The following is a 19,579-nucleotide window of genomic DNA, read 5'->3' on the forward strand; positions in this document are numbered from 1 at the left end:
CATATGGTATATACTTACTGAGGCTCTAGGCATATATATGTAGGTCAAATGCTATGAAGAAAAGCGTAAGACATATAAAGGGGCTTGGGGGCAAGGAGCATGACCTTCTGGCCAAGGGGCTGGAGGCGAGCTCTCTGAGGAGGTCTTTTGGCCAGGCCTGGAATGACTGAACTAGCTGCCCTGTGTTCTCGGAGGAGGAGTATTCCTGGCAGAGGAACAGTTAAGTGCAAAGGAAGGTTCTAGGGCAGGAGTGTGCTCTGTGTGTCGGGGAACACAAGAGGTCAGAGCAGCTCCAGTGAAGTGAAATGGGTCCGAGAAGGTTTGGAAGCCATGATAAACACCTCAGAGTTGTGTTGGAAGCAATCAGTGGGTTTCAAGCAGGGAAGTGATCTATCTGATATGTGTTTTTAAAGGTGAAAGCTGAGTGATTCCCTTGAACAAGTGAACCAGAACAGTATTATGTCCATGAAGGCAGGGGTGATATTCAAAACACTGAGCAACTTGCAACTGTGCTGACCAATCAGAACGGACCCTGGTCCTGGCACAAGCACCAGGTGCTTGAGAGCCCCTGTGGGCCAGGTGGCCAGTCCTGGAGCTGCTGGATCTGGGTGAGGTCTCTGAGGTTGAGGAGGAGGGGATTGGAGGGCCAAGAGAGCACATGTTTGTCCATCTGTATGGAAGTAGTCAATATTTTAACAGAAGAACGGGTAAATACACACTGTATAAAGGTACAGTGAATAGCTAGGATTGAGCTGGAAGTTTAAGGAAACACAATCAAGGTCATCAATGAGCAGATCTACTTCCCTTTATCCAAGGTAAATAAGAATCACCCATCCATCCATCCATCCATCCATCCATCCATCCATCCATCCATCTGTCCATCCAGCTATGCAAGAATTTGTAGTTTTTGAACTACTGGTAGATGTCAAATACTGTTTTCATGTTGGGATCTGTCCGCGAATAAGACAGGCAATGTCAGCAATCTCATGAAATTTATATTTTAATGTAGACAGACTATAAACAGATACATGTCAAGCAAATTTCAGCCTGAGAAAATAAAAGCTCTTGATGATATAGTGGTTGGGAAGCAGGTGGGATATTTTAGAGTCAAGAAAGAAATGAGTAAGAAAGAGACAACATAAAAGAATTAGTTCCTGCTATCTCTCCAACTCCTAGGAAAGTACTCCATACATGGAAGTTGCTTGATACACATTGGTTGGAAGAAAAAAATGAATGTGGAATTTATTTAGCCATTAACAAGAATTAGGCATAACTACACATGGTAACATGAAAGGGTCTCTACTTGTAGAGATGAGGAAGCTGCAGAGTGGTTACTTTGTAAAACTAAATGCACATATAGATGCACAGACTTGGAAGAATCCAACACGATCAACATTGAGAGGGAATGTGAAGGTGCTTTCACTTTTTACTTAATATGTCAGTTTATTGTTTGCATTTTAAGAGTAGATAATTCGTTTTGAAATAACAAAGCTCTTCGAAGCACGCACACAATGATTCTGCGTATCAGAGGGGTGACCTGGAATGAGGCATGAATATTGGTGAATAATTGATCCAATCAGGAAACCTACATAGTCACTTGACAGGTGATGATCCTTGTATGGTGTGGGCAAAGCAGGTTCACTCACACTCAATGCCATCAGCCAGGCTCCCTGATGCTCCCCAGGGCCTCTCCACGCCCAAGAAAATAGAGGCATAGAATATGTTACAGTTTGTAATGCACCTGTGTGCTACGGCAGAAACAAGAGGCAGAACGGAGTAAGAGCAGAAAATAAAGAAGAAAAAGTATTGCAAGTTTCAAAGGACAGCATCCTGGTGGCATCGCTGAAATGGATGCCAGGAACTACTGGCACTTAAACAATCCAGACCTTCACCTCGGAGGAAGTTCAGCAATGCTGATCCCACGAGACCTCTCAATCCAGGTGAATTCTGTCGCTGGTTTACAACGAAAAGAAGAACAACGAAAGGAAGAGGTCTCACCCTGGAGAGACCTGCTGCATGGTGGGGATATAAAAACCTTAAAAACAAAGGCACCTCGTGCAGATTTTTGTGGAAGGATTAGAGAACAAACAAGCATGCCCTCCGTAAATTCTCCTGGGCAGTGCTGGCCCGAGAGCCCCATCTCAGAAAGCTGCACACAAAACGTGGGGAGGCGGGATGCCGGCAGGAGAGCGTCCAGGGGTGAGGGCTCCCTGACCCTAGAGGCTGAGCAGGCGAATCACGTGGCTCCTAAAAGACCCTGTAATTTTCAGTTGACTAATGGGGGGCGGGGGGAGAATCAACATGTGAATCACCTTTCAAGTACTTAATTTAATTAGACAAGGAAAATGAGGCTTCTTTAACATTCTTCCTTGGCATTAACTTCTGTCACAAAGCAGCGTAGCCTAATTGGTAAAAGTGAAAAAGTGATTACCGAGGCTTAAGCTTATTTATCACAGCTGCTGCACTTTTACAAAGTGAGTTTTATGGTGCTAAAACCCTCCACCAGGGCAGTACGGACCCCGGAGCATGGATTCCAGTCTTTTCATAAAGCACCTCTAATAAGCCGCGGTAATAGGATGGGTGGGTGGGGAGGGGAGTATATTAAACATACAACCTGGCTGGGGCTCACAGCTTGGTCTGCTGCCCTAGGTGCCCATTCTTTCCCCTCCTGTCTTCTCTGTCCCTTTACAATCATACAGTATGGCAGGTCAGGGAGCCCTTAGCTCACCTCCTCTCATCCCGGGCAAATGACTTGCCCTGAGTCACACTGCCCTTTACCAGCAAAGCCAGATCCACCCAGGCCACGTGAGTCCCAAGTCATGGATCTTTCTGCCTTTAGCAAGCTAATCAGAAAGAAGGCGGAGCTGGATCTCGGGAGCTAAAATTAAGGGTGTTCTGCAGCAGCCCCTTATCCGCTGTTCTTCTTGGTCCTTCCAGTTTTCCATCGTGCTGGTAATTTTCGCGCACCGTCTCTTCTCTCCAAGGGCCTAAACATTCGGAAGGCAGGCTCCTGATCCCACTCCTCTTGGATTACTACTGTAGGGCACCATCTTTAGGAGGCACTGGATACAACTGTGGGAAAGAAAGAAACCTCTCCCTGTTAATAGCCACGCTAACTGATGGACTATAGGAGTGTTTCCTCAACTCCACGGACTAAAGCATGAGAGTTGATGTTTGCAATGTGTCAAGATCTTGTGTCGGAATCCAAGATCTGAGGAAAAACTAGAGCCAGCCCACAAAGAACTTGCGATCAAGCTGGCAAGATGACAATTTTTCTTTTTGTTTTGGGGGGAAATATCAACACAAAGACTCAGAGAATACTAGCACAAACACCCATGCACTCACGACTCTAAATTTTGCACATCTAAATTTTGTCGTATTCACTTGGTCTTCCCACCCAAACCAGACAAATAAAACCGATAGAACAGCAGGCCAGGATTGTCTGTGTTCCTGGACCGAAGGCCAGGGATTCAGCTGCACGTTCCTTTAGAAAAATACTTAGTTAGGCAAGCAGGAGATACAGGGATTGGAGAATAGCAATGCTGCAATCCTTCCAAGGGTTTGAAGACCCTAAATATTTTATTAAACACCTCCGCCTGATGAAGGAGTTCCAGCCCCCCTCTACCTTACATTTACATGGGCTGCACCATTGTCAGGAGGAGGCTACGTAGCGGATGGACAGGGCAAGTCACCTGCAGCCACTGTCCCAAGACCCACTGCGGCCAGGCTTTGGAGCAAGGGGTAGGCTGAGCCTCCCTTGAGAACCTCCCTCAGAACACCACTATTGTCCTTGCTACCTGTGTCCCAACCTGCTCCCCCACCCCCAAGGCCATCTGCCCCTCGAGACTGGCCCCTTGAGAGTGATACTCATTACTTGTCCCAAGTCCTGGGTTGTGTGTAGCAGCCTATTGTTCTGTGAGGATCAACTTTGGACACCTCCTTTCCTTCACGCTGTTTTTCCACTTTCCGTTGGGAATCATCAAACATTACCTATGTGCAGCTTTTTGTATAACAGTTCTAAACTCAACTGAACTGTTCCAAAAACACGGTGGGAAGGGGGAAGGAACAATGCGGATTCTTCGTGTTAGCGGGTAGATGCCATAGAGAGAAGACTTCATTTTGGTGGCCCTCAGAGTGGCTCCTGGACCAGCAGCATCCCACACAAAGCTACACTCATCTGAAGATTTTTTTTTTTTTTTGTCTTAAAGCAGGTACCACCAGCTCAGTCCCCAAGAAACCCACGTTCCCTCCGGGGCTAGGAAAGGATCTGTGGGTGCTGGTGCAGGCTGCACCCAGCCTCGACCTGGCATCTGCCGTCAGCTCTTGGGCCAACCCGGCCGATGCTTCTTTCCATCTTCGGGACACGCCACCCACAGGCTGCCTCGTGGGTAGTGCCAGGCGCATGGGGGCCGAAGCAGCGAGAGTCACTGTCTCCCCCACCCCAGAGTAGGCTAGGACTGCCATTATCAATGTCGGGCAGACATACACTTCACGGGCTGCTGAACTAAGTTGAAGAACAATAACAGCAAGACCCCAGAACTACAGGCTACTGGTTTTGTCTCTGCCCAACTTGCAAAAGATCACTGGACACATAAAGGCCCAGACGTAGAGTCAGCTTGTAATGTGGCGGGGGTGGGGTCGGGGGCTGGGTGGAGGTGGGATTTGTGTTCTTTGTTAGCACAACACACAGACAACCATTCAGGCTGGCCCATAAAATAAGGCGACTTGGTGCACACGTGGTTTCTGAGAATCTCTAGAAGTACGTTAGTCACAACTCATGGACAAGGAGGTAGGTGGTTTCTGTAACAGCTCATGGTGACTTCTGGAGTTTTCTCTCTTCTCTCTTTTGCCATGCAGAAAGCCTGAATACCCACCAGCAGGGGATCTCAGTGAGGTCTCTTGACCAGCAGCATCAGCATCTCCTGAACTCTTGCTGGAAATGCAGATTCTGGGGCTCTGCCCCAGACTTGCTGCATCAGAAACTCTGGTAATGGGGCTTAGCAGTATCTTAATGAGCCCTCCAGGGGATTCTGATTCTCACTCAAGTTTGAGACCCACTTGGACTAAGGTATACAGTGGAGTTCCATAATTCCATACTCCCAAGAATGGTGCACAGCTTGAATTTAGAATATGGATGTCCTTGGCCAGGCAGAGCCCTACCTGATTTCCACACAGTGTGGCCTCCCCACACCAGCCTTGCTTATTTCTCCCCACATCCCCACACCACCCTGTTATCTCTTATCCATCCCCTGGGCTCTGACACCACGCTGGCTCCTGAATGCTTGCACGATGCTGGCCCCTCAGCCTAGGCATTCCAAAAAATACGCATTGAATGAGTAAGCGGTCCTCAACTGGATCATTTTTGAACTTTCCCAGGACTTTGTGAACAGGCTCAGTAAAGACCACGGGGGTGGAGTCTGAACGTTACATAAGGGATCTCCCGTGCAGAACTCAACTGGGTTCCACTGTTAGGAACACCAAGGAAGTCCTCTTAGGAAGGAGTTTTTTCGTATGGTTTCCAGGGGTGCGGTCTGGCTGGAGGAATATCATGAGAAGATGAGCTTCTACTAAGTAGGCATTTTATTATTATCCACTAAAACACAAGGCGATTAAAGCACTTTTTAATTTTAAAAATTATTAAATGGGGAAGGAAGTAAGAGTATCGGTTAATCTCAGGTCAGTTTTTTTTTTCTTTTTCTTAAACCCTCTAATAAGTTCCTAAACATCAAGCATTTCCATGAAGCTAGCCAGTTACTTAATTATAGACTTGGTGAGTAAGTGCTTCTACAGAATTCTCAAAGGGATTGCCAGGATCCTCGTATAATACAGGGTTTAGATGTTCCACACCGGAGCCTATATACTAGCCCTTTTATCTTAAGGCAAAAAGGTGCCCGGGAGAGGATGCAACGCGGGTTACACACCTTGGGGAGCCAGCCCGGCTCAAGGGTGAGACAAGCCACCGAAGGCTGCGCACCGAGGCACCAGCAGCCCCGCCCTGCTCGCCACGGGCCACAGCAGGACCCACTCTGGTCCCACTGGCCCTCCGGGGCCCTCGCAGGGCAGGGGAGTCTCTTCAGGGCAGTAACCTCATGTCTCATCATCCAGGACAGTCAGCAGTGCTGGTGCTCCCCTCCCAGCTCAGAGCTTCTCTCCGGGGTAACGAGCCTGCGGTCCCGGGTGGAGGAGGGAAGCACAGTGGGCGGCCAGCATGAAGGGCCCGACACCTGGCTGGCACCATGATCCCCTGGGAGGCCATGGGCAAGCCCTCCAGCCTCTTCTGGCGGGGGTGTCCTCTCCTCTCCCCAGATTGCAGCGTGGGGATCCCCCAGGTCCCTTCTCGCTCAAAAACTCCCTGCTCATTGAAGCCAGAGATTCAGGGCCCATGTGGCAAAAGTTAAGTGAGGAAATGAGAAGAAAGGTGGGGGAGCAAGGAGGACCAAGGCAGCCGACTCAGACCCCAGCCCAGTCAGGGCCAGGTGGGGACTCCAGGCCCAGGAGGCTGGAGGGGGTGTGCGCCATCACCTGGCTCAGGCGGGAGCACTCAGGACTTAGGCTGCGTATGTGGGCAGGGCCCCAGGGGTGGTCGGGGAGCTGCCCTTGGTCCTGGGCTGGCAGGGAGACATGCTCGGGACGACCACAGGGTCCCTCAGCGTGCTACTTCCTGACACTAGGGGATTACAGAGCCCTTGGACAATCTGACAGCACCCCAGACTCTCTTCCCTGGAGAAGTCACATGTGCACCCATAGGGTATTCTGCACACTTAGAGGGATTTTGTAGGTTCTGCATGAAGAACCCTCAGGAACACCAGCACACACCAAGAATAGGACAGTGGTGATACGTGTGATACGAGGCATAAAGATGTCTGCAGGAGCCCAGAGAAGGGCGGGGAAGGCCCGTTTGAGGGCTTGGGAAGCATCCCTGGTGAGGAGGCACTGAAAAGATGGGTGGGTGGGTGGGCCAAGGCTGGGCAGAGCCTGACAGGCAAACCGGATATGGGGGGGGACCCAACCTCAGCTGCTTCATTTGTGAAAATGGTCAGGGTACTACCTTGCAGGGTACTGATGAGAAGGGAATGACAATCAGTGGTAGCTTAAAAGGGAGTGCGTGTGGGCAAATCGAACGTTGGCTCCCTTCCGGTTTTCTTACCTGGCCCCAGAGCTTTCGAGGGGGGCTATTACACCCACTCCCTCACTCAGCAAACATCTCCGAGGCCTGTGACTACAGACAGGCACTGTTGTAGTTGTCGGGCCACAAAGCCTGAGGCTGGATCGCTGCCTTCCAGTGGCTCCCAACATGGCAGGTGGAGACAGAGCTACAAACCAGTTTCCCCCTTAGGAAGAGGAACGACAGGACAATCCCCCCAATTAGGACTTCCCAAGGGACATGGACATGGCCAAGGGATGGGAGCGGAGGGAAAGGGCAGCCTCACGACTGGAACGGAATGCCTTGGAGATGCCATCCCAAGGGGCAGCCCCAACTACTGCCCTGGGTTCGGGCCTAGAGCCCAGCAGGACAGGTCACTCGTGCCCTGCTCCCGCCACCACCCAACTCCCAGCTAACACTCACGCCTGAGCACCAGCCCCTCCACCTTAGTTTAGCTGCCTTAGTTTCTCATCCCCTTCCAGACCCGAGGAACCTGCTAGTCTAAATCCTCGGACCCTTCACACAGAAGCCCCGCTCATGACACCCAATCACAGCTGATCTCTCTGAGGCACCACAGGCCCGCCCTTCCACCCAGGAGAAGACAGCCTGTTTCCTGTCCAACACAGTTCCATGAGCACAACCTCATCCCTGTTCATCTAAGGCTTTAACACACACACACACACACACACCTTTGGGGGTGGGTGGTAACACACATTCATCACTTACACGTACAGGACAGACACACCTGAGGACAGATTGAATAGGAATCAGGAGTAAAGGCAAGTGTGAGCAGGGACAGTAAAGGTGCTGCCTCCCGGGCCCACAGCTTCTGTGGCCCAGGCGAGGCCGTCCCTCATTCTTTAACAGGCTCCAAGGTAAGGAAGCGCCTGCTACCAGCTCAGCCTGTCTCAGTTCGAGGCTCCCGGTGCACCGTGAAGCTTGTCATCAGACTGTGGCCATGCGTCAGGCCCATCCCTCCCAGGGCCTGCTCTCCCCACGAGGAGAGGCGTGAGGCGAGGGACTCTTCATGCTGTGGTCATTCCCGAGCATGTCTCCCTGCCACCTCCACCACTGGAGAGACCACCCAGCAGGTGGAAGCCTTAATGACCCTGCATCTCCTGCCTTAGAAATGCCTGCCAGGGGTGGGGAGGTGGTGGGCGTGACTTTCAAATCTACCCTGAATTGGGATTGACAGGAAGTTGGAAGAGAAATGACCGCCTTATTGACATGTCCACTGTGGTTTTAACCACGGGACCTCCACATGTTCTACGGATAGTAACAGAGTCGTCAGTACTTTCTGGAATAAAGCATCAGAGTCTCAAGGGCTGATGAGTTCAGGTAAACTAACATGACACCTTCCAGGTCAGCAAAGACACTTGGCCCATCCCATCTAAATCTGCAAGTTTTACTTTTTAATTGCTAGAGGTAATGACGTAAAGCTTGAAGAAAATTTATCAGCATCTTCCATAAAAATTCAGAAGCCTCTAGATAAAAAACATCTATTTTTTTATTTTTTAAAGAAACATCTATTGTAAAGTATACACAATTAGTTGCTATCTGATACAAGGACATTTATTTCAATTCAACCTTAGTTCTAAAATGAAATATCCACGTCCCTCCCTCTACTCCTTGGCAGGGCTCCATTAACTCTCAACGGAATTGCATAGGATGAATGTAAGGGATCATAAAATGTGATGCAAGGATGGTGGCATGGCATTCTCTTCACTGCCCGTATAAAAGCTGAAAAGGGGAGAAAGAGCTGAGTGTGAAGACTACAGGCATCCCCGTGTAGGGTCACGTATCCAGTTACGCAACCCATCTCATCAACCAGCAGTGCAAAACAAACACGGTGGGCCCAGAATTCCTATTGGCCACCCCCACAAGGAGGGCAGTGCACTTCCCAAGGGCGTCCCCAGAACCTTCGCTTTTTCTCTTCGGTTCAGAGCATCCAAAAGTCGTGGTGGAGGCTAAGACGGAACTCTCAGAAAACGTTCTGTAGGCAGTTATAGGCAGCGTATGGATGTGTCGGCTTTCAATCTAGGAAGTAGCTGTAGAAGATCCTGAGCTCCGCCAACTCTTGCCAAAATGTATTTCATCCCATTATTGCTCCGGGTCAATTTCTGTTCATGGGAAACTGCTGGTAACAGCAAGAGCGGGGCCGGCTGGGCTGGGGACAGCCAGAGAACGTCGGGGCTGAGATGGCCTGGCTTCTGCACCCTATCCACCTGTCACTACATGCAGGACCACAGCCACCGAATTGCTTCCATTCTCAACTGCCCAGCTTTCCCACCTGCAGAAAGAAGGGTTCGGATGAGATTAAGTCCTTGGAAAAATACTGATTGTGTAGGACTACGTGAGGCCCTGGGCCAGGGAGGCGCTCAGAAGGGGTTAAAGAACGGAAGGGCCAACTATGCTGGTGCTTTCCTGCTGCAGAGAAAGTGATCCGATTTGTGCTGTACATAGAAAAGTGGAGAAGAGCATGGGGGGTGGTGGTGATGGGCCAGGGGCTCTGCCTTGGTCCCCATCTAGCTGCCCCAAGAACGGCGGAGAGCTCTGTCCAAGCACGGCTGTAGCCCACGGAGACACACAGGGAGTCGGGGCTCCCTGTCCGCACGCTCTGAACTGGACATGCATGGAGGGTCCGCTGCCCCAACAGGAACTAGAATCCTTCAGCTCAATGCACTGTGCCAGCTCAGGGGCAGGCAGTCCCCAGGTAGGCAGAATTCCCTGCAGAGTCCGGCGGTCTCTCTTTGGCATCCAGTGCCACGCATGGTGGATCATCATGTGGGTCCGCTGCCCAGTGCTGACGGTGGAGGGGAGGGCCGGAAGGATGGGGACAGAGGGTAAGAGGAAGGAACAGCAAAAGGCAATGCTGGTAGGAATTTGAACTGCACTTATCTGAGATTTGGTGCTGAGAAATGCTGATGCTGGCATCCACTTGGCCCTCGTTTCCTTAGAGGCTTCCAGGAACTATTTGAGATTCAGGCAAGTAAGACCTGGGGTTTGTCCTCCAAGGAGCTCGCTGTACAGTGGACTTATAGCCAATGATTTTTTTTTTTTAAGATTTTATTTATTTATTTGTCAGAGAGAGAGAGAACAAGCAGGGGGAGCGGCAGGCAGAGGGAAAAGCAGGCCCCCCGCAGAGCAGAGAGCCCGATGTGGGACTCGATCCCAGGACCCTGGAATCGTGACCTGAGCCAAAGGCTGAACCACCCAGGCGTCCCATAGCAAATGATTTCTTAAGAGCCTTGGTAATAAACCAGGAAGAAATGCAATCTGTTCCTCTCTGGTGCTACCCAAGATGGTAGATGGATGTAGCCCTGACTAGTTTGCTAGAACATTCTTCCCAAATGATATTCAGCTATCATTCCGCCCAGGTAAGGCAGCAAAAAACAAGCAATCTGGGAACTCTAAAATCAGCACACAAAAGCAACTCGGTGAGGCCAAGACCACACCCTGTGCACATGTATGTACTTCACTAAAGGGTTAAGTGGCCAGAACTAAGAGAGAAAACCTAGAAGGTCTCTAGAGAAATATAAAATGGTCATGTACAGTAAGCCTGTGCCCCACAAATGTTTTTTTTTTTTTTTGTAAAGAAAAAAACTGAGCAGTGACCAGACCCAAAACTATCAGAGGAAGAAAAGCAACATTAGCTCAAGCCTGAGCAGCAAGAAAAATATGATTCCGTTTGCCAGATAAAATAGGAACTATCTGCAGCTGGATTACCTCTGTGTCAGTCACAAAGGGTCAGTCTACTCATCACATGACCGAGTCTCTCCACTTCAACTAAGTCCCATTGTCCAAATTAAGCCAGCTCTTTTCTGATTCATAAAATGCCGTTTCACAGAAAAGTGCATCACTTCCTTACTACTTCATTACTACTCAGTGTAACATAAAAGAAGTTACATTTAACTAAAGTAAAAACAATTTTCCTAAAGTAAAAACACTTACAATGTTCTAAGTGTGATTTTTAAGATGCTGGAACAACCCAAGATTCAGAATATATTTATAATAACTAACCACAAACATGATTATATGAATTTTTCTTAAGGTCCTGTCTGCAACCAAAGAGAATCATCCCCTTGAATCCGATCCTTTACCCCTAATGGGTCTTCAGAATTGCTAAATCACTTAGTTTTTGTGGATGCACAACAACGACCCAGCACAAGGCACTGTGGGCACCAGTGAATGAATGAAACGAAAGAGCACATCTCACTACTGAGTGTGGCATTCCTTTAGGACAAGAGACAGAACACTGCAGCCAACAGCCCTAAGGGTTCCAGGCCCACATCGATGAGCTCTTACGGGGCCTTCTGCAAATCACCTCAGTGTTTTCAAATGGGATTCAGAATGTTAACTGTCGCTCAGGCATCACAGAGTTCTTCTGGAACATAAAGAGAGATCTATAAAACACATCATGATCTTCGAGAAATAGATCACAGAAGTTTGAACGCTGTTTACCAGCAGCACACAAGAAAAGTCATGAGATGCAGCTTGATGATCCGTTTTGGTTATCGAAGACTCAGGACACCTCAATGGTAATGACAAAACAACTCATGATAGAATAAAGACAAATGACTTCTGTATCTTAGGAGTCTACAGCAACTCGGGCCTGCAGATCAGTATCTGGCAGTGGACATTTAAAATCATTTTATTGGTACTGAACCTCATATAAATTCTAACATCAAAATCTGTAAGATGTTAAGAGAACACAGTTAACATGATGTGATATAAATACAGGCAGATGATAGAAATTCATTTTCTTTCTTCCCTGAAACCCAGCTACAGAGAATGTGGAAATTTTTTTTTTTTTTATCAAGGAGATAATCTGTTTTATCAATAGCTAGGAAGCCATTTTTGTAAATTGTCAGCTGAAAAAACAATACACTACATCATATTGGAAAAGGAATGACCTCAAGATTTCCAAGCAACACAGCTATTTTTCACATCTGAACTCCCCTGCTGATCATCAAGAATCGTTTCAAATGTCCCATTCTTGGCCTTCAGTTGTGCCAAAGCCTGGACAAGTCCGCAACAAAGTGAGTTGCAAAATACTGAACATTTCTGCATGGGGTGCTCAATCTCAAATCGTCTGGCCTCCCTTTCCCTTAGTACACCATCACTCATAGTAGTGTGAAGTCTCTCCTGAATCAAGCTGTGTTTATATTACATAAAGGAAGTGTGAAATCAGAGTTGTCTTGCTTCTCTCTCCTGGGGGCTAATAAACTCCCTCCAACTCATCGTTCTACTGTTCTGTGCTTAGAAACGCTGTGGTCCAAACTCTGTGCTCGGTCAAGGTGTGGCAGGCAGAAGGCAAAGGTGAAATTGGCCTAAAAAGGCTCAGGGCTCACTCAACACACTGCAGGATGCCATCGTCTTCTGTTGTGGGTGTATGAGGGATGCAGCGAAAACTACGATTTGGGGAGGGGGCAAGAACTGTCTTCTCTGATCTAAAATGGTGCTATTTTCTCTATCATGCTCTCGACGCAATTCCCAATGATCTAAAATGCCGACGAAGGAAAGAGAGCTCTTCGCCTCTTTTCACCGAACAGCCTGAAATACTAAAAAGCTAAAGGCAGACTAGAAATAAAACACAATTCTGATAGGTTGTAAACCAGATTTAAGTTTTTTTTTTTTTAATTCAAATTGACCCAAAGCAAAACTTACATTACAAAGGAAGAACAAAATACATTATGATATAACACACTAGGAGTTACATGAAAGCTAAATTTGTGGGCAAAGGGCCTCATCCCAATCACATTCTGGGCTAATGAGCAACTCTGCAGGAAAAGTTAGAATCTCCATTTGCGTATGGTCCACTCTGGTAATGAAACTATACATTCTTGTCTCTTAGGGTGCGCATCTGACAAATCACTCTAGACTCCTCATGCTCCAGATGTGTACTCTTGCCACTGCCAGAACAATGAATTCTCTAGCGGAAATGCTGTTCCAAGCATTACGGATAATGAATTAAAAAAAAACAAAACAGTCAAGTCCTCCAAACTAACAGGCGTGGGTTATTTTGTAGTAAATAGTTTAGAAATATGGGAATTAAATAATCTAAAAAACACTCTTAACTCTGCTGTACATTTATAAACAAATATTTACACACAAAAAAAATCTTCTGTTTTCAAAAGATGAGGTTTGCAGTTCATTAATGGTCATAATCTTTTATGAGCTGGTTTCTTTGGTGTACTTGCCAAATATACTTTCATAAAGGTTTAGTAATAGGCTTAAACAATAAATTTCAAAAGGAACATGGAAGGGTCAGCGACAAATCTGATGATATTCGGAACATTTCAGTGAAGATTCTGGAAAAACCAATCAGTCGATTTTTGGAAAATAACTTGTTCTCTCTACTCGTTATGTGACCACCAAATGTGTCTCTGCCAATTAAATTCAAATGCGGACCTGCACGTTGATCCCTATGTTCTACTGGTTACCACCTTTGAGACTAAAATTTTAGTTATGGTTAAACAGGATATGTGACTGGGATTTTACCAGCAAAAATAAAACATTCTTTTTAAGTTTCCAGGTTAATCAAACCTCCAACAATAAATAATGGAATTATACACTTCTTCATTAAATAGAAATTTCAATTCCAAGGAAGAGCTCTCATAATTTTTTTTTTCCCGAAGTCGCAGCAGCAATGCAGAACAAAGAATTTACCTTAGTCTCATCTTTTTACTTGGAACTCCCTGACTCAAACTCAGTGGCTAACTTAGTTTGGACACCTCTGAATGGCTGGGGAAAGAAAGTCATTTTCATCTACCTGAATAAATGAATACACACGTTTTGAGGAATTAAGCCCTGTGTGAAGGTAACGTTATTAGCACTGCTCTGAGTGCAGGGTCCCGGGCGCCCGCCCTCCCAGCTCCTTGTCTCCCTGGGCCTGGGGTTTGACGGGGAAGTAACACTCAGTACATTTCTGGCCATGCCACGTTCCTGACACTACAAGTCTCACTTCTGACTTGGGTACTGGTAGGAAGGATGAGAACACAGCTCAGCTGCATGAGGGACTCTCTCTCGGAAGATGACATTCTGGAGATGGGAGACCACCCATTTCTATCCATCAGGCTCCGGTTAGTCTTGGAATGGTTACCAAATGGGCCACACCGTCACTGGCTCCCTGCAAGAGTCTATGTACCCCATCAGCAATCCCCCCGAATCATTCTTTTTCCGGAGCTGCCCGTTCTTCAGGCACCTGGGCACTGCGCAGGCACGAGCAGATCCGATACACCAATGCCAAAGCTACTTGGGATCCTAGGGAACTGACTCTGTGCTTGAGAGATCGATATCCCTGCTGGTTCTCTAAAAAAAAAAAGTAAAGCCAGAGTAGATGCTCAGTTCTGCTTAGTTATACTTTCCAGGTGAAGGAGTTTTATACTTAATGACTCAAAACTAGAAATTCAGACAAAAGAAGCCCTTTATCTTGTAAACGTCTGATAACAAATTTATTTCTAGCGCGTAAATATTTTGAAATCGCCCAAAGCATGGAGAACAATACTGGGATATTTGAAAAGGTTCTTCTGAAACTAAAATGATGACATGTTAATAAGCACAGAACACATTTCCGAGGGCATCAGCGTAGATCCCCAATGTCTCTGGAACCTTTCCCACCGTTACTGACACTTTATCATAACTGTGTTTACACTGCAAACATATGCCCAATCAACCCAGAAAATAAAATGACCGTCCAAAAGAGCTTCACTGTGCATAACCTTAAAATAGATAGGAAGTGTTGAATTAGCCTATTAGGAATTAACCAGACTTACAAATGTGCACCCATTAGAAATTGTACCCTTTAGAAATTTTTTTTTTTAACTGGGAAGAAGGAAAAAAAACAAAAACAAAAAACACCATGAAACCACCCCCAAATTATTTAACTGTTAAAGCCAAATGGCTTAACAATATTTTGGGTTATTTTTAGGGAAGACTCTACCACCAGGATATGAAATTTTCTGCTTAAAGTGAAGTAAAAGACAAAGCTTACAATGGAAATGGCACCTGACATCCTATGGTCCTGCAATTAAAATTAAAGTGGCGGTTCCTGTTCTCAGGGGCATGTCAAAGCTGGCTGTGGAATGAGAAACACTGAGTGAAATAATGGATAAAATACACCAGAAAGAGTATTGCACGGGAGGCACTGTTTTAAAAACAGAATACACTGGCTTTATAAAGTTATTTTTGTTTCCATTAATTGTTTTAAAAGCACGATTCAACGAGAGACAGAAGTTGAGACCCAATGTCTCTGGGTAGTGTACTACAGTTGTTAAAAAAATAAGTTAAAAACAAGAGCACACCAACAGGAAAGCAGAGGTACTGGATTTATGTCATCCAAGAGCTACATTAATTAGGAAAGGAACAGTTTGAAACAGCCAATTTGTACTCATTAAAAATGAATGAGGTGACAGAGTTACTTTAAAAATTTCTTAGGGCATTTTCCAGTAGAACCCAGGACCCCCCCCCCCCACCCCGGGTGAAACTGTGCCTCCAAACCTTAACAAGTGCTCTGCTGGTTTATAATGTCGTGCACGCCCATGAAACCATACATTTGGAAAGGGGAAATTCTCCACTCCAACGCTGCTTGTGTTGTTTTGGAAAAACAATTTTCGTAAATGCAATATTGTATAGAAAGCTTGGACCTCTTAAACTTGGACCAAGAAACCAAATTAAGACCTTCAAGCATGTGGTGTGTGTGTGTGTGTTTATATATATAAAAAAATCCCTCCCCTACCATGAAAACCAAACAAACAAACAATCAAAAAACCTAAAAGTGTATACCTGCTTTCTGACTTCACAGCAAATCAGAAATTGCATAGGATATACTTTGTGCAAGGCAAAAAGCCTTTTAAGTATCTGGAATATAACTCCTAATCTTGCTCACAGTTCTGTGTACATCAGATATCATCGAATTTGTGTTTTAAGTAGTCTTTCATGACCTTGGCAATTGGTAGTTCATCAAGTAGCTTTAGGTTTTGAAGGCCTATACATTGTCGAATTTTAATTCGGCACAGGTCCTGCAAGTTTCTGGGCTGTCCTAAAAAGACAGAAAAAAGAAACTGTTACAAAGCTACACAGTACAATATTTAAGGCAGGCTTTTCAGTTCTGAAAAGAATTATTTGTTTCACCGGGACACGTCTCTCTATGGACTTCACATGCAAAGGACCAGACAGACTTACTGAGAGGACGCACCCTGGAGACCTTCATGTGAGGTCTTATCTGATGCTTTTCACAACCCTGGGATGATGGATATTTTCACCTCCATGTTACAAATAAGGACTCAAGGGATCAGGGATTTGAGCAAATTGCTCAATGTCAGATGACCAGTTAAAGCTTTTTGGACAGAGACTAAAACCAGTTTTTCTGAGTCTAAGCCTGGTATTCTTTTCATTACAAATCAGAATGCCGGTTTTCATCCTGGGATGCCTCTAATATGCTGAGTGAACCTGGGCGAGCAAATCAAAGTTTCTCTGTCTGCAAAGTGGGGGAACCAAATGAGATGCTGTCTAATGTGGCCCCTCCTTCAGCTCACCACTGAGGACACTGGAGCCTAGACATGTAGCATGATCTCCAGGGAGCTTTCCCAAGCGACATCTGCCCACCTGTTCGCCACGATTCTGGACATAGCAGATGCTTGGCTGTGGGCACGAGGGCATAGACTGGGGGGGCAGGGAGTCAGGCAGAAAAAACACCCCAAGCTATTTTGAATCTACGTGTCTTCAAACCTCACACCCTTACCTAATGTGCCAATAAAAACCACTGCTGTAACTCAACTCAGAAGAAAATGTACAAAATTCAATTTTGTTCACTTCTGAATATCGTATTTTACCAGAACAATTTAGATGACCTCAAACACAAGCAAGAATTCTGAGCAACAGTGCCTCAGTTGCTGGACTCACATAAATTTTGCTCTCATATTAAATGGTAACAAACAGCAAAAGCTAACATGTTGAATGCTTACTCCATGCCATGGGTCCTTATAAGCTCTCAACATACACTAACTCGTTTCATCCTTTTATGAGGGAAGCACTACTTTGATCATCATCCCCATCTTACAGACTCTTTGCGTCTCAGAGAGATTAAGTAACATGCTCAAAGTCAAGTAGAATGCCATACCTCAGCGAATCTCAAACTTCTTGGTCTCAAAACCTCTTTGCATTTTTTAAATATATCAAGGACCCGAAAGAACTTCCACTTATGTGGGTTATATCTATCAATAACTACCATATTAGAAGTTAAAGCGAATTTTAGAAATACTTATTCATTAAAAAATAAATAAATAAAAATAAACCCACTACATGTGGCCACAGACAACACTGGTACAAAAAAACAGTATTTTAAAAAACAGTAAGAATGACATTCTTTCACATTTTTGCAAAGTTCTTAAAGGGCTGGCTTAATAGAGGACAGGTGAGTTCTCATATATGCTTCTACACTTAATCTGCTGTGATAAAGTCATCTCGTCTCTGGACAAGTCCACTTATGCTCATGAAAGAAGGAGCGTGAAAAAGGCAGATCATGTCTCGGTATTATGAAAACTGTTTTGACCTCAGACAGGGGAAAGGGTCTTGTGGAGCTCCAGGAGTCCCCAAGCCATACATGGAGAACCACTGCTATAATTAGTACTTTACCCCTTACTTGAACTGCCCTTGTTTATAGTGATCGCCATTATTCAAAATTAAGTAATTCTTCATAAATGAAAAAGGCTCCTTTTAACTCTCTGTAAGGGCCTGTGTGAACATGTGCTTTCCAAGAGTTACTTAACACACAGTCTTCTCTGAACAGAACTGCAGAAGCTACTGCTTTCCTAGAAACGCCTGTAAACCTGGGGCACGTCTATCTATGGATACCTGCACGCAGATCAGTGTGAGTCTGTGATACGCTCACGCGTCTCTCGCCAAGATGTGTCTTCTCCATTTTCCAGATCTCTGCTCAGAAGCACTTCATTAGGGGTGACAAAGGTTCCCCATCAGATACTTCAGAGTTCCTTTCTACTACAGCACTTAATAAGGCTGTGATTTTACATTTATTTGGTGATTCTCTACTAATGTCCACCTTCTTCACTATCTGACATGTTCCATGAGGGCCAGACCACATCTGGCTGCCAATGTGGCCCAAGGCCTGACACTGTACTCAGTAAAAACGAGCTGAATGAATGAATACTTAACAGGCTTGTCCATAAGGGACAAACCAGTCAACTCACTGCAAAACCCACCCGTGTCAACAGCAAATCATTTTCTAACCTGTTCTGAATTATTTTTCACCACCCTTCATGGGCTACCATTAGGAAGGGAATAAATTATCATTGTCATTTTTTGATAAGCGCTTACAGTATTTGATCTGCAAATGCAAACCAGAATATGAATTAGATATGAACCTTCTTTTTTCAGAGTAAAGAATCTGATTTTCCTAATAGATGGCAGGTTCTTTTCAAATGTAATATTAACAAAAAGAACAAGCACAATGTATTCAGACAAAAAACAGGTGAGGATAAGGCTGACATGTAAAAAATATATGCACACTTAAATGGAAACATATCATCCAACAAAGTAGAAAACCTGTATTATTGGGATTTGCTTAGCTAAGGGCGAAAAAGAAGGGATCGAGGCAAAGGGTTACAGAAGGGGGATCTTCTGCTCATCCTATTTTGTATCAGACTGTGCTCTCCAAAAATAGCCACAACATCTCCTGTGCCTCATGTTCTTTTTTACAGTGTGATCCATATGCCCACCTCTAAGAGATGGAGCCTCGGTTCCCCTTCCTTGAAACTGGGTGCACTCATCACTATGGGGGAAGTGAAGCTATGTGACTACGATGAGTAAGTCACAGAAGGGGACATGCTTTCACCTGGTTCTTGGGACATTCACTCTGCCAACACAGCTACCAGCATGCCCTGAAGAAGTCTAAGCAGTCTAGAAGGAAGAACTGAGGTCACTGCCCAGCAACCCTGGCTGAACGGCTGAACTCCCAACTGCCAGCATCCAATTCCAGCCATTGGAGCGGGCCATCTTGAAAGTGGAGAGGCCCCAGTCAAGAGACTCCAGATGACACTGCGTGGGGCAGAGAAGCAAAATAATCCACCATTACTGTGTTAAGCCACTAAAATTTGCAGCATTAGATAACTGAGATTCTGGGACCCTGAAGTAGGGTGTTGCCATTAAAAAAAAAAAAAATCTAAAATATGTGGCTTTATCACTGGGAGCAGCTGGTGGGGAAGGGCTCTGAGGAGTCTGTTAGGGCTTAAAAGAAAGTTCTAAAATGTTACTAGAAGCTGGAAAAAAAAATGTTACTTGAAGCTGGGGTGGGGGGGCTTTTATTAGTAGCAGAAAGTTTGGCAACACTGTCCCCGGCTGTAACATAGAAGAGTAGTAAATATATTCTAATGATCTAGTTAAGAAGATTCCACGGGCCGACTATTGGAGGGGCCACTG

General features: G+C 45.8%; 1 protein-coding gene across 1 annotated transcript in view; it reads right to left on the bottom strand.

Moving 5' to 3' along the window:
• Window positions 1-15,836: 15,836 nt before the first annotated feature.
• The window catches only part of ASB7 (ankyrin repeat and SOCS box containing 7), a 45,241-nt gene continuing 41,498 nt past the window's right edge, over window positions 15,837-19,579 (bottom strand). Inside the window, exon 6 of the mRNA XM_021680502.1 lies at window positions 15,837-16,184. Coding sequence (XP_021536177.1) covers window positions 16,045-16,184 — 140 coding nt within the window. The 3' untranslated portion in view covers window positions 15,837-16,044. The remainder of the gene's footprint in view (window positions 16,185-19,579) is intronic.

This window comes from Neomonachus schauinslandi, chromosome 9 (genome assembly GCF_002201575.2).
Source record: "Neomonachus schauinslandi chromosome 9, ASM220157v2, whole genome shotgun sequence".
NCBI classification, from domain to species: Eukaryota; Metazoa; Chordata; class Mammalia; order Carnivora; family Phocidae; genus Neomonachus; species Neomonachus schauinslandi.